Source organism: Oryctolagus cuniculus, chromosome 6 (genome assembly GCF_051225735.1).
Source record: "Oryctolagus cuniculus isolate XC-2025 breed Fujian yellow rabbit chromosome 6, ASM5122573v1, whole genome shotgun sequence".
Classification (NCBI taxonomy): Eukaryota; Metazoa; Chordata; class Mammalia; order Lagomorpha; family Leporidae; genus Oryctolagus; species Oryctolagus cuniculus.
Window position 1 is genome coordinate 151118861 of NC_142872.1, and position 14790 is coordinate 151133650.

General features: G+C 43.9%; 1 protein-coding gene across 3 annotated transcripts in view; it reads right to left on the reverse strand.

Moving 5' to 3' along the window:
- WASHC5 (WASH complex subunit 5) overlaps positions 1 to 14790 on the reverse strand; it is a 73949-nt gene that overhangs the window by 58778 nt on the left and 381 nt on the right. For 2 of the 3 annotated variants that reach the window (XM_002710540.6, XM_051844797.2), the window contains exons 2-5: positions 3445 to 3758; positions 2495 to 2640; positions 1790 to 1874; positions 1197 to 1297 (exon numbers count right to left, since the gene is read on the reverse strand). In XM_002710540.6, coding sequence (XP_002710586.1) covers positions 1197 to 1297; positions 1790 to 1874; positions 2495 to 2640; positions 3445 to 3630 — 518 coding nt within the window. In that variant the 5' untranslated portion in view covers positions 3631 to 3758. Of the gene's footprint in view, positions 1 to 1196; positions 1298 to 1789; positions 1875 to 2494; positions 2641 to 3444; positions 3759 to 9323; positions 9419 to 14790 lie in introns of all 3 variants that reach the window. The other variant, XM_070075481.1, reaches the window with a different exon arrangement.

The following is a 14790-nucleotide window of genomic DNA, read 5'->3' on the forward strand; positions in this document are numbered from 1 at the left end:
TTTGCTAGGTGTCACTTCAATAATGGACACTCATATTCCAAAGAATTAGTTGTACTCAAAGGGGCCAAACCAGATTTTCAAAGTTGAGCTTGCTAAGGATATGTATTTGTCTGCTTTACCTTCTTTACTGTTTTTGTTTTTCCAGGTATTTTCAGAAATATAGGAAAGGCCATTCAAATTTTTAAAAACATGAGCATTACAACAATTTATGGTCAAACTGATATGAATGAATGATATATTCTGGTAGACCCTCCTTTCACAGACTGATAAGGCTGAAAGAAAAGAAAACAGGCTAGCTCCAGGGCTATGGTTAATGTACTGCTAAGGCGACAGTTGTACTCGGTATTGCTGAAAATACAAAGTCCGCAAACAATTTCCTCTTTGTTGAAGATCTGCATCTCTTGCCCTATTTTTTTTTTTCTAATTTGAAAGCTTAAAATGGTAATTCTACTCATGATATCTTCAGCCCTGGCTCCTACCTATGGACTGTTTCTTTCTTGGATCTTAACTATTTCTGACATCGAATTTGTACCCAGTTTTTGACTCATTAACAAATGATAAATCTAGGTACTGGAATTAAAAACTGGTTCAAAGACACTGCTTCTTGAAGAGTCATAGCTCTGTACAGGCATAGCAGTACATGATTGTGGTGAATATGTGTTGCTATTCGTTTTGGTTTGGTTTCTACAAATATATGGGTGATTATTCACTTTCAACCTATCCTAAGTGGTAACTTTTCAAAGCCATCAACATGAAAACGACAAAAAGCAGGCTCACTCATTTTCTTACTCTGTCAGAGAGTACTATTTGAAAATAAAAACAAAAAAAAATCAAATGCCCCCCAAAACCCAAAAAGAATATTCATTCAATTTCTAAAATTCTTTGAAATTTTATCTCAAAGAGAATTCAGATGCATTTTTTTCTTTATACTGCATTACCATCAGGATGTGGTAATCCATATTTCTCTAATAATCTATGGTACTATAGTATAATGTGTAGATGACATGCCATATAATCTACCACTACGATATACACTATAGCTAATTGTTACATTCCTATAATAAGTTCAGAATAGAGAAGAATATGCTTTCCTATTCTATATCATTTTTCTGCTGTTCACAATAGTAGAATGGGGACACAGGCTGCGTTTCACCCACGGCAGTGTTCGGGAGTACGCAGTCCTAGCCCGGGGATACCTGTATCGATAGTAGGAGACCAGCATCCTCTCTCTGACTTCTCCCTCAATCTTCTGATCAATGACCAGCAGCATCACTCCATACAAGTACAGTGCCTCACACTGTGGAGAGATGACAACAACCAAACTCACAGGAGTGCATATTCTTATGAGTGGATGATTTTTCTAACAGAAACATATAGGCTTACTCCAAAGGGCTGTCACCTTCTCTACACAAAATAAATTTTAATTCCCAGTGATCATCTTTTAGTTGGTCTATTTTTGGAATTTTGCTGAATCTCTATCATAAAGCCATTCAGTTAAAAATTAATAAACATTTATCTTACGTGGTCACTATGTACAAGGTGCCAAATTAGACAGAATTCTTACACCGAGGAAGCTCATAGCCTCCACATAATCTTTCATTACTTGTAATTTTGTTCTTACTCATATTCTAAATTCAGGCATAGATTTGGTGGCTAGAAGATAATTATCAGTTGGTTTTGCTTCTCTTTAAAGAATGATATTCTGTATATATTTGTGACTTACAAGGAAAAAAATGACGCTAAGTTTGACATTCTTGAATTTCCGTTTTAAATGGTCACCATTACTCACCAGAAGTTGCTTTCCATCTTCATTGAGAAGCACAGTTTCTATTGTCTGCTGAATATAGACCCCTTCATTGAGGTCATCTAGATATCTGCGAACGAAGCCCCAGAGCAAGTTATTTGTTTTAACAGAAACTTGAACATCTTGAAGAAAGAACAACTTTTAAAAAACAAGACAGGATACCAGATATTCTGGCCTTCGACAAGTTTGTGGTGTTTCATGCTCTTAAAAAATAGCATTATAAGCCATAATTCATAGTGATTTAGGGCCACAGGTTGATATTTATGCATGTTCCAAGTAAAAGGTCCTGATTTATGAATTCCAAGTATCTTAGGAATAATGACATAACAGCTTGGAATAGTTATTTAAAAGCTAATGATAATGAATTATTAAGAACTGCAGAAGACACAAAGCTAACTAAAAGACTAAGTTCCTTTCCTTCCCCTCCCCAAATGTCTCATCTATATATAATATGCTGGAATATGCTACTGAACTATAGGACTGCAACCTATATACTAAGTTTATTATGATACTTCACAGGAACAGGCATTATAAGATTCAAAAGTATTAAAGATGACTACTGCTACAAGAAAGAAAAGGCAATTGCAAATAGCAAATCTGGTAGTAACAAAAAGATGTACTTTCTACTGTGACCCTTCTCCCTCTTCACTGTTTACTACTAGAATAGGCTGTTACTAAGTTCATCAATACCTGTTTAAGTCTACAATATATTTATGCACACTTTGAAACGCTAAATAAAATCTGGTCACAATTTCTATGTTGTTTTCACGAAATTCTTCATCTAAATCCTGTAGCTCTGGTTTAGCTTCCAGTTTGCTTTCCCATAACTCTGGACCCTACGAAGAAAAACACATTTACATGAAATGTCAACAAAAGCATATGTGTTGGCAACAATTTCTTAGTAGTCTTTTGAAAAATTTGTCCTTATGTTCCTCAATATCAAAAACTTAAAGCAGAGAAACAGAAAGTCATGAAGATAACAGAAGCCTAGATATAAAATGCCTTTGACAGTAATGAAGTTGAATTGTAACCAAGACAGGCATGCTTTGAAGAGCAGAACAGTCAACGTGAAATACAGAACAGCAAACTTTTCTTTTTAAAATTTGATTATATCATGGGAAGACTTCCATGCAGTACTGTCATCTGATTTTCAAGTTAATAGGTGAGGGGCCGGCACTGGGACATAGCAGGTAAAGCTGCTTCCTGTAGTGCCGGCATCCCATAAGGGCGCCAGTTCAAGTCCCAGCTGCTCCACTTCCAATCCAGCTCTCTGCTATGGCCTGGGAAAGCAGTGGAGGGTGGCCCAAGTCCTTGGACCCCTGCATCTACATGGGACGCTCAGAAGCTCCTGGCTTCAGATCGGCCCAGCTCCAGCCACTGCGGCCATTTGGGGAGTGAACCAACGGATGGCAGACCCCTCTCTTTCTCTCTGTAACTCTGCCTTTCAAATAAATAAATATATAAACAAACAAATGAATAGCTAAATCTTAACAAAAAAAATAGCTGGTGCCACATTTGGTTCAAAAGTTTTGCTCTGTAAATCTCTCTATAATTACCTAACCTCTTAGAGTCTCATGGTTCCAAGGAAAACATGCTTGTATAGAAAAGATAGCAACAAAAATGCTACAGAAAGAGATTACCTTAAAATAGCTGAAATCAAATATGATATCTCCATATTTCTGTTGATCAACTCGGTCTTTTAACCTGAACACAGCAGGAATGAACTCCGACAGCCTCAAGAGTTCAGCAATGATGGCATTGCCGCAGGAAACAATCCTCAGGATGGCCTGGCCACAGAGGTTGTTCTCGGCTAGAAAGTCCAGCATGGTAACAGGGGTCGAGTACGCTGTCCGGACGATGAGAACAATGAGCTTGCTTCAGAGCCAGAGTCTGTAGATCAATAGATGAAACCAGGTCTGTGGATCGACCAGCTGCTCCATGAAACGACCTACATCTAAGAAATTTTAAAAAGGTATAAAAGTTTCCATGTCAAAGGACGTACCTGCATATAAACATGGCATCGTATTTTCCCTCAATCCCCCTCAAAAATTCAACTCCCCTAAAGGCTTATAATGAGTTCTGATACGGGGAGAAGGGCAAATGTTATTGACTGTTTATGTGGAGGGACTTCAACAGATTAACATTCTTGACATCTTTCTCAATCTTTTATTCACTTCTCATAAAGAAAGACAAAATTGTTCATTTTTGAGCTAGGGCAAAGGAATACATATGCAGTTCCAATGCACTCTAATTGCAGAAGCAAATCTATGATTGAATATAATAGCCAATCATTGTAAACACTACCAACAGAGCTGACATATCTCTACACATATCTTGAGGTATCTGCCCCAAGTATTTCCTAGAAATGGAATTGCAGGGCTAAGGTACAGCATGTCCAAGACTGCTTTTAAAATTACAGATGCCAGAGGCAGGCACTGTGGTACAGTGGGTTAAGTCACTGCTTGGTATGCTGCCTCCTGTATCAGAGAGCTGCTTTAAACTGGTTCCTCTGCTGACACCCCCGGGAGGCAGCAGATGAAGGCCTAAGTACTTGAGTCCCTATCACCCACATGGCAGACCCAGATGGAGTTCCTGGCTCCTGGCTCCAGCCTGGACCAGACCAGGTTGTTGCGGGCTTTTCAGGGAGTGAATCAGGGATACAAGATCTCTTTCCCTCTCTTTTCCCGCCTTTCTCTGTCACTCTACCTTTCAAACAAATAAATCAAAGAAAAGAAGAGAAAAAGAAAAGGAGAAACAAACATTAGAGCTACATTCTACAAAATTCTGGAAAGATGATTTATAAATAGTAAATTAAAAAGGTCCCAAATCTCACATAACTCAGCACACAGGTGTCTAGTTCTGTTAGCACAATTATTTTATTTCTCCTTTATCTAACGCACTGAGGATGGTCAGATCACTTAGTGCACTAAATAATTACTGGCAACAGGTCATTATTGAAGGCAACGGTTGCTATGCTTTACCTTGCCACTCCTTGCTGAGCACCTGTTTGCCAAGCTGGATATGAAACTGTTTAAGCAACTCACTTTTTTTTTTAAAGATTTTTATTTATTTGAGAGGTAGAGTTACAGACAGTAAGTGAGTGAGTGAGAGAGAGAGAGATTTTCCTTCCGTTGGTTCACTCCCCAAGTGGCCGCAATGGCCAGAGCTATGCCGATCCAAAGCCAGGAGCCAGGTGCTTCCTCCTGGTCTCCCACGCGGGTGCAGGGCCCAAGCACTTGGGCCATCCTCCACTGCCTTCCCGGGCCACAGCAGAGAGCTGGACTAGAACTGGTGCCGCAGGCGGAGGATTAACCAAGTGAGCCACGGCGCTGGCCCTGCAACTCACTTTCTAGTGCAGAGGTTCTCAAGTCTGACTGCACAGCACAATCACTTAGAATATTATAGTTTCTGGAAGAAGGTTAGAGGCAGCCCTCAGCACCTCTATTTTTCACCCAGAACATTGGAGTTCCTTGTAAGAAGGTGACAGGCAGTCCTAAGCACTTGTGTTTTTAAGAAGCTCCTCAGATGATTACAGATACAATGCCAGACTCATTACAAGGGTACAGAATGACCGCAGCAAGTAAATAGGAAATTAACAACATTTGTCTGTGTAAGCTGGGTGCTTAATTCCCTCCTTAGCATGAACAAATCTGGTGAGTGCAGGAATAACAAGATGAGGAACAGAGGCGGTGATCCCTCTCAGCCTGAAGAACAAGACCAGAAGAAGAAAGGAAATGCTTGAGTGTGCAGTCAAGATAAGGAAGTAAGTGTACCGCACGTTCACTTGTCAGCGTGGTGTCTTGATTGGTTCTTCTGTTGAGAAAGGTGGTTGTGCTACTCTGGGGGTTCTTAGTAAAGAGGCATCTTGCAGAAGTTTAGGAAGGGAGGGAAATCCCGAAGTGATCAAGAATGATGTATTTTAATGTCTCACATTTAAAAACTTTTCTATGGGGCATGATTTGCATGCCAGATTTGAAATGCAGAGAGAAGACAGAAGGTTGCTTGCATGCAAAGGGATCTTACAAGCTGACAAGGGCAGAGCTGACAGTGCCGAAGAAAAATAGGCGAACACAAGGGGGTAATTCATGAAGAGTAACCGCAGTGACAGCCAATGGATGAGAAGATCCTAACTCACCAACAGCGAAAAGAGCTGTGAATTACAGCAACTTCCAAAATTCTTTACTCCCATTAGGGGATACTGGCTAAAAAAAGTAATAAAGTTTGCTCCAAGAAGGAACTGGAGAAATATATTACTGGTGAAATAGGAATTATTGATCTGTTTGTAAAGTGAACCAACAACCTTTACTGAAAAAAAAAAAAAAAACTTTCACCTCTAATCTCATGCTTTGGATTCTATTCTCTAGAAATCTAAGCACCAACATGAGAACATAGGTCCAAGGGATGTTTTCTGCAGCATCGTTGGTAATTACAAAAACTAGGAGATAAAGTAAGGGCCTTCAGTAAGGAAATTTGAATTTAAGTAGCCATTAACAAGAATACAACTCTATTAATTAAGTTGTGCAATTTCTGAGAGGTAATAATGAGTGGAAAAACTGAGATGTGAAAGCACATGAATAAGATGCTCTCATTTCATAAAACAAAACACACAGGGGCAGGCATTCTGCACAGCAGTTAAGATGCTGCACGGGACACCCACATCTCATATCGGAGTGCCTGGGTTCGAGTCCCATCTCTGCCTGATTCCGGTTTTCTGCTAAGGAGCATTCTGGGAGGCAGCAGTGACAGCTCAAGAAGTTGGGTCCCTGTCACCCATGTGGGAGACTCAGATGAAGTTCTTGGCTCCTGGATTCGGCCTGGCCTATTCTTGGCTGTTGACAGGCATTTTGGGAGTGAACCAGTGGATGGAAAATCTCTCTGCAAAGATATATATATATATATAACAATTTGCAAAGAAATATATAACAATTTTTTTAAAACTCAGAAACCTACATATGCAAATCCGAGAAAAACGTAAAAAGAGTTCATGCAGGTGGAAGCAGGAAGAGGTGAGGCAGCAGCTGTGTTTTGAGAGAGAGAAATACAAAGACTTCACCAAGGGAAAACAACGAACAAAACATCCTCACCACATGTGCAACTACTGTGATGTGCACAACAGCATGTCAGAGCATCACTGCTGCCCCCAGCTGTACTTTCTAAGCATCTTGTCTTTTTTTTTTTAAATTAGAACACCATCTAGCCTCCCGTTTTTGTTTATTTTTTGCTGTTATTTAACGATTTATTTGAAAAGCAGAGTTACAGAGGGACAGAAGTTTTCCATTCGCTGGTTCACTCCCCAAATGACTGCAAAAGTTGGATCTGGGCCAGTCTGAGGGCGGGAGACAGGAGCTTCTTCCAGGTTTCCCACATGGTTGCAGAGGCCCAAGCCTTTGGGCCACCTCCTGTTGCTTTCCCTGGCACACTAGCAGAGACCTGGATCAGAAGTGGAGCAGCAAAGACTCTAGCTGCACCCATATGGGATGCTGATGCTGCAGACAGCGGGTTAGCCTGCTACACCACAGTGCTGGCCCCCTAAGAATCTTCTGTGTCACAGAGACAACTCAACAAACTGCTCATGACCCACCCCTTTCCCTCCATCCCAATGGTCTCCTACAGCCAGTGCAGAGACAGGGGTAAGACAGCTGGCAGAGAGGCTGGTGCTGTGGCATAGCGGGTAAAGCTGCTGCCTGCATTACCAGCGTCCCACATGGGTACTGGTTCGCGCCTTCACTGCTCCACTTCCAATCCAGCTCTCTGCTATGGCCTGGGAAAGCGGTAGAGGATGACCCATGTCCTTGGGCCCTGCACCCACGAGGGAAGAACGAGAAGGAAACTCCTGGCTCCTGGCTTTGGATCAGCACAGCTCTAGCTATTGCAGCCAATTGGGGAGTGAACCAGCGGATGGAAGACCTCTCTCTCTCTCTCTCTCTGCCTCTCCTTCTCTCTCTGGGTAACTCTTTCAAAAAATATTTTTTTTTCTTTTTATTTGACAAGATACAGTTAGACAGTGAGAGAGGCAGAGAGAAAGGTCTTCCTTCCGTTGGTTCACCCCCGAAAAGGCTGCTATGGCCGGAGCTATGCCGATCTGAAGCCAGGAGTCAGGTGCTTCTCCTGGTCTCCCATGTGGGTGCAGGGCCCAAGGACTTGGGCCATCCTCCACTGCCCTCCTGGGCCACAGCAGAGAGCTGGACAGGAAGAGGAGTGACCGGGACTAGAACCTGGCGCCCATAGAGGATGCTGGCGCCGCAGGCGGAGGATTAACCAAGTGAGCCATGGCGCCGGCTCTTCAAATAAATCTAAATAAATAAATAAATAAATAAAAGACAGCTGGCAGAGAGCGAGATAGAGGCAACAGGAAAAGAAGTGAGAAAGACTTAGCAAACAAAATAACTCCTTGGACTCTGAGTTTTGATAAACTCCAAGGTGGGTAATTTTTTTTTTTTTTAATTTTTTTGACAGGCAGAGTGGACAGTGAGAGAGAGAGACAGAGAGAAAGGTCTTCTTTGGCCGTTGGTTCACCCTCCAATGGCCGCCGCGGCCGGCGCACCGCGCTGATCGATGGCAGGAGCCAGGTGCTTTTCCTGGTCTCCCATGGGGTGCAGGGCCCAAGCACTTGGGCCATCCTCCACTGTACTCCCGGGCCACAGCAGAGAGCTGGCCTGGAAGAGGGGCAACCGGGACAGAATCTGGCGCCCCAAACGGGACTAGAACCCGGTGTGCCGGCGCCGCAAGGCGGAGGATTAGCCTAGTGAGCCGTGGCGCTGGCCGGTAATTTGTTTTACTAGCCTACTTCTTACATGCCTGTCTTTCCCTAGACTCAAGCGCTCTGCACCTCAGGCGTATGTGTTTCCCCCGTGGCAATCCTGTTCCTTAGTGCAAGGCTTAAGAAAGCCATGTGGTCACAGTATTGTGATAACCAATCTACCCTGGAGCCTGGCCTGGGCTGTGTACTGGTTTGCTAGGGCTGCCATGACAAAGTACCACAGACTGAGTGGCTTAAAAATCTCAGATTATCTTCTGCCAGTTTTGAAGGCCCGAAGTCTAAGATCAAAGTGTCAGCAGGGCTGGGTTCTTCTTAGGTCTCTCTGGCTTCTAGATGGCCGTCTTCTCCCTGCCTCCCCTCTGTTGTACATTTCTGTCCTAAATTCCTTGTCTAATAAGAATACAAGTCCTGCTGGACTAGGGCACACTCAATTTTTTAAATTCAATTACCCCCCCATAAAGACCCTCTCCAAATACAGTCACATATAAGATACTGGGGTTTAGAAAGTCAATATATGGGGCCGGCACCGTCATAAGCTACTAGTTTTGGACTGTCCATTTAAAGTACAGATGATGCTGTTAACTGTGACACTTCCCTTTCCAGAATGTTCTGCAATACAGTTACTGCTTTTGTCTAACAACGGCGGTGCAGTTATTTTTGTATTGTACTATTACACTTTCCTCCAATCCCCATCTTTTCAGCTATCAGCTTCTAACACTTATTCAATTTTCCTTAAAGGAATTGTGTCACTTGTCTTACCTTTGGGAAAAGTGTCCTAAAAACCAGCAGAAGTGGGTGAGGTCCCTGTTATCAAGGCTAGTTCACACCACATCTAAGAAATACTGCAGAGTGACCTTCAAGTAAGAAAAACATTTCGTAAGAAGTGGCAGAAAAAGTTCTGGATAGGAACGCATCTTCAAATGATACACGTGAAATGTATTACAGTGAGTTTTTGTAATTAAAATGGATTTAACTGTGATTTTGATAACTTGTACTTAGTGCCGAGATTCCTAGTGTCATTTACAAAAAAGATTTCATTTATTTGAAAGGCAGCGAGTTGAGGCTGGAGTTGTGACTCAGCAGGTTAAGCCTCTGCCTGTGTCGCCAGTATGCCACTTGGGTGCCGGTTAAGAGACTCGGCTGCTCCACTTCTGCTGATGCACCTGGGAAGGCAGCAGAATGACCCAAGTGCTTGGGCCCTGCACCCATGTGGGAGACCAGATGAAGCTCCAGGTTCCTGGTTTCAGCCTGGCACAGCTTCAGCTGTTGCAGCCATTTGGCGAGTAAACCAGTGGATGAAAGCTCTCTCTCCCCTCTGTAACTCTCAAATAAATAATAATTTAAAAAATCTTAGGGGGAAAAAAAAGGCAGAAGGAGGGGGAGGGGAAGAGGAAGGAGGAGGGAAAGAGATATCAATCTTCCATTTGTTGGTATACTCCCAAATGGCAACACAGCCAGGACTGTGCCAGTTCAAAGCCAGGAGCCCAGAATTCCATCTGGGTCTCCCACAGGGCAAGGTCACCTGCTGCTGCTTTCCCAGGCATATCAGCAAGGAGCTGGGTCGGAAGTAGAGAAATCAGGATTCAAACCAGTGTCCACACAGGATGCCAGCGTTACAGGTGGTAGCTTAACCTGCTGTGCCACATCACCAGCCCCCATGGTGTGAATTTAAAAGTGTTAATTTTTACAAAGAATTTTGAAGGTGTTATTCATTTTCCCTAAGTCCTCTGCTACAGTTTGGATGTGTTCCCCAAAGTCACGTGTTGAAAGCCTAACCCCTGATGCAAGAGCTTTGAGAGGTAGGACCTCTCGGGGTGATTAGGTCATGAGGGCTCTGCCCTATGAATGAACTAATGCCAGCGTTTGGGGAGCGGGTTTGTTATAAGAGAGCGCTCAGCACCCCCGGCTCCCATGCTCTTGCCCTTCCACCTTCTACCATAGGATGACACAGCTTGAAGGCGCTTGTCATATGGGCTCCAGGGTCTTAGACTTCCCAGTCACTGTAAGAAATAAGTGTCTATTCTTTCTAAGTTATCAGTCTCACGTATTCTGTGATAACAACATAAATGGGCTAATACAGCCTCTGTCTGCAACTCTTGTGTAAATCACCATCTTCGGAAGCATTCATTGTGCCATCGTTATCTCTGCTGCCTTTCTCTTCTACAACTGTTAGTTTAGCCAAGTCATCACTTGTCAATTTCACGGAAGCCTGACTCATTTTTCACCTTCATGAAAGCCTGTGTAGATGGAGAAAGGCTTCTGACAGGAGTGCTTCCTCTGCAGCTGTAGCAAAACTGCTCAATGCTTGTCACGTCTTTTTAATGTTCATTCACATTCTGAGCTGCCCACTGCAGTTATCTACCACCTGCAAGGTCTGGAGAACCCTGGCAGAGCTTCCTTGTCCCTTTTGGAAGTCCGTCATTAATTCAGTATTTGGAAATGTTCTCATTTATTAGGACACTGTAGCTCTTCAACACTATTTCTCACCCCTTCCCCTTCTTCCTGGTGGAAGACACACCGGTCAGATTCTTACTCTCCTGCCTCCCTGGAAGCAAACGTTAGACTTGTGAGCCAGCTTTGACCAATGACATTTAAGAATAAGTCTACAGTGGGATTTCTAGAAAATGTATTTTTCCTCTTGCTAAAAGGAGAGAGGCAGGTGAAGAGAAAGCTATTCCTCTGCTTCTTGCCTTTGAATGAATGAGGTCTAAAGAACATGTAATACCAGGAGCTGCAACAGCTGCTTTGAGGCCATGAGGTGACACAGCTGGGGAAAAAGTCAAGAAGCTGTAGACTGTGGTGTGAAAAAATAGAAAGAATCTAAATTCTTGTTGGTATTACTGGTTTGCTGATTCAACTGCCTCTATAATCCTTGTTAAAGGAATTGTTTTTGTGGCTTACTCATTATTATTTGGGTTTTGCATGTGAATGCATCCTTAATACCAATTTTTCATTCAACAAATATTTACCCAGTGCCTAGTAGGTGCCAAGCACTGGTTTAGGATCTGTGGATACAGCGGTGAGCAAAACTAAGTTCCTGCTCTCATTAAGCCTACACACTATTGGGAGGAGGAAAGAGAAAATACTTATGAGGCCGTGGAAACTGTTGTGAAGAAAAGCCACAAATACAGGGATGGGGCACATGCAAGTTTACATGGATGATGTGATAATGGTATTTCAAGAGGAAGTGAGGGAGCGAGCATGAATGGTGGGCAGCTTCCAAGATGGTCCCCCTGCCCACAGTGACCTCTGACTCCTGGTACTCATGCCTTAGGTAGACTCCTTCCCTTGAATGTGAGCTGACTCACTGATTCCCTACTAAAGCCAGGAATACAGCACAAGTCAAAGATACCACGTATGAGATCAGACTGCAAAAACACTGTGACTTCTGGCACCCTTTCCGGCTTGCTAGTCCCTGTGGAGTAAGCTCTCATATTATGACAGCCCTGTGAAGCAGTCCACGTGACAGGGGACTGAGGCTTGCCTACAACCATGTGAGTGAGTTTGACAGTGGATCTCCCAACTCCATGGTAGCCTTCAGACAAGACCAGCTATAGGCATGCAGCTGATTCCACAGCCTGGAAACTGTGAGATAGTAAATGTTTATTCTCTCAGGCCACTGGGCTTTGGAGTAATTTGTTTTGCAGCAAGACAATAAGAAGGGCACTCCAGGCTGAGGGAACAAGTAAGGCGCTAGGGCAGGAATGCATTGTGCTGAAGGAGCAGCAAGGAGGCGGACAAACTCCTCCAGAGTGAGCAAGGGGCAGGCCCGGAAGGGGGATGTTTCCTGGACAGAGTCTGAGAGCAGGATTGCCGAGAAGTCACTGCCCCTGTCTGAAACTCTCCTGAGGGTATCCAATAAAGCACATTAAAGCATCAATTATTAACAGGTTTTCTCTGTAATGCTTGATTGGTAAACCACAGTGATCTCTAACAGGCTGGATTTCAAGCAATTCCACTTCATTTTCAGCACTGATAGGGTCTAGCTTGGGAATTAAAGGGGGGGGGGAATGGACAGTGGGCACTGGCACTGAGCCCCTTTGGAGACTCCCAGACTAACCCAGAGGTCTCGGCAGGATAACCCTCTAGACTCACGGAGAGATGGGCAAACCAGATTTGGGTACTAGCGTGGGGAAGGCATGGGGTCCTGGAGGAAACGGCTTAAAGTAAAGCCTCATTATCTGCCCTCTTCCCCATTTCTCTCCCAATAAATACTCAGGTATACTTAGCACCTGCACACACACATTCAGGGACACTTGGGCCTGTGATGACATAATTTTTTTAAAAAAAAAAAGACACAGAAGTCTTGATTTATCTGACAGGTAGAGTTATAGACAGTGAGAGAGAGACAGAGAGAAAGGTCTTCCTTCTATTGGTTCACTCCCCAAATGGCCTCTACGGCAGGTGCTGTGCCGATCCAAAGCCAGGAGCCAGGTGCTTCCTCCTGGTCTCCCACGCGGGTGCAGGGGCCCAAGCACTTGGGCCATCCTTCGCTGCACTCCCAGGCCACAGCAGAGAGCTGGACTGGAAGAGGAGCAACCAGGACTAGAACCCGGCGCCCATATGGGATGCCGGCGCCGCAGGTGGAGGATTAACCAAGTGAGCCACGGCGCCGGCCCCTCTTATTTTAATCCTTAGGTCCCTACTCAAGAATTACACTGTACACAACTTTTAAGGAGTATTAAAGGATATGAGAATCATAAAATAGATTCAACACAAACAAACGTTATGGGCCTCTATTACTTAGGTTAATAACCTTATCTGAGATCCCATAAAAACAGATGTTTGTGATGAATTCTTTAACGTAAGACAATAGATGGGTTATATTTAACAAACTTTTAGTGACATGAACTCACTGCCTGCAATCTGTCTCACCATGAGGGCATGAGACTTTTCTTCTACTTTTAATAATGCAAGCATCTCTTGTTAAATTTTTGAAGGCTGGGGAAGTTCAAACAAGATTAACAAAGAAGGAAATCACTTGGTTAAATCATCATATTTAGTTACATTATTATATATCACATCTCCTAACCAGGACTAGTTCTATTTTCCATGTGACAAATGGGATCGCCACAATCTGCACAACTAGGATGTGGCTAAAGCATTTGGTAAATGTGATGGCTGAAAGACTGGTCCTGAAGAACGGAATTCCAGAATCATCTTTCAAGATGCCTAACCACCTTGCAGTGACCTCAGACAGGCAGGTGGTTCCACAGGGTGTTAACCTGCAGCTGAGTCTCGTACAATTAGTCAAGAATGAGGTCCTCATGAACACCGCAGAAGACGCACTATTAAACCACCACTTGGCGCAATCAATGAAGACGCCGCCTAAGGACCAGTCTTCTCAATGTGGGCCCATTACTATCAGTATACAATGGAGCCAGAGATCCTCCACAATTCCCTTCTGTTCATTTCCAGGGTGCAAAGTGGTGGAAATTTTAAGCATTTGGCATGCAACCATGACTTTCAGTTTGCAAAGGCATCGTAGACAACACGCTTCCAGGAGGGAAGCATGGAAGAGTCACGCCGGGTACGCAGCAAGGGCAGGATAGCATTTCTTCGGAAACATCATCGCTGTGGATGAAACACTGTTTACCCTACTGGGAGCATAAAAGAAGATGGGTCTATATTTATCCTCCCACAAAACCTCAGTTCCATAATGAAGGAAGCGCTGGTCGCCCCAAACCCATTACCCTTAATAAAGCATAACGGTTGTTGATCAATTTAAATGTGACTGGCAGATCTCTTCCAGAAAAGTTCTGAAATGAGCCTGAGCCCTCTAGTCCGATTCAGGACTCCTGGCTGTGGGCAGAGGCAGTGAAACTTCTTCCTCTCTGCCCTTCCCTACGTCGAAAAGCGCTCCAAGCAATTGGAATTGGAGATCCAGCTCCATTCCTGGGTCTGCGCCTTTCTTTCCGAGGGACCATAGAGGAATCGGGGCCTTTATCCCCCCACCCCACCCCCATGCAAAGGACTTTGACATCTCCATGTCACAGTGAGAGCACTGAGGCGCAGGAAAGACCAACAATTTGCTCAAACTCGCAGCCCACAGCAGAGACATAATTCAAGCTCAGCACTGTCAAAGCCGCGCAGGAACCAGTTTTCTCGAAAGTAAATGGATGAACAACCACCACGCAGCAATGCTCCCGGAAAACTTGGAAGGATGAGACGCCGGCCAAACAGCGGGGTACCGCTTCCCACCGCCCCGAGTGTACGAAACGATTGC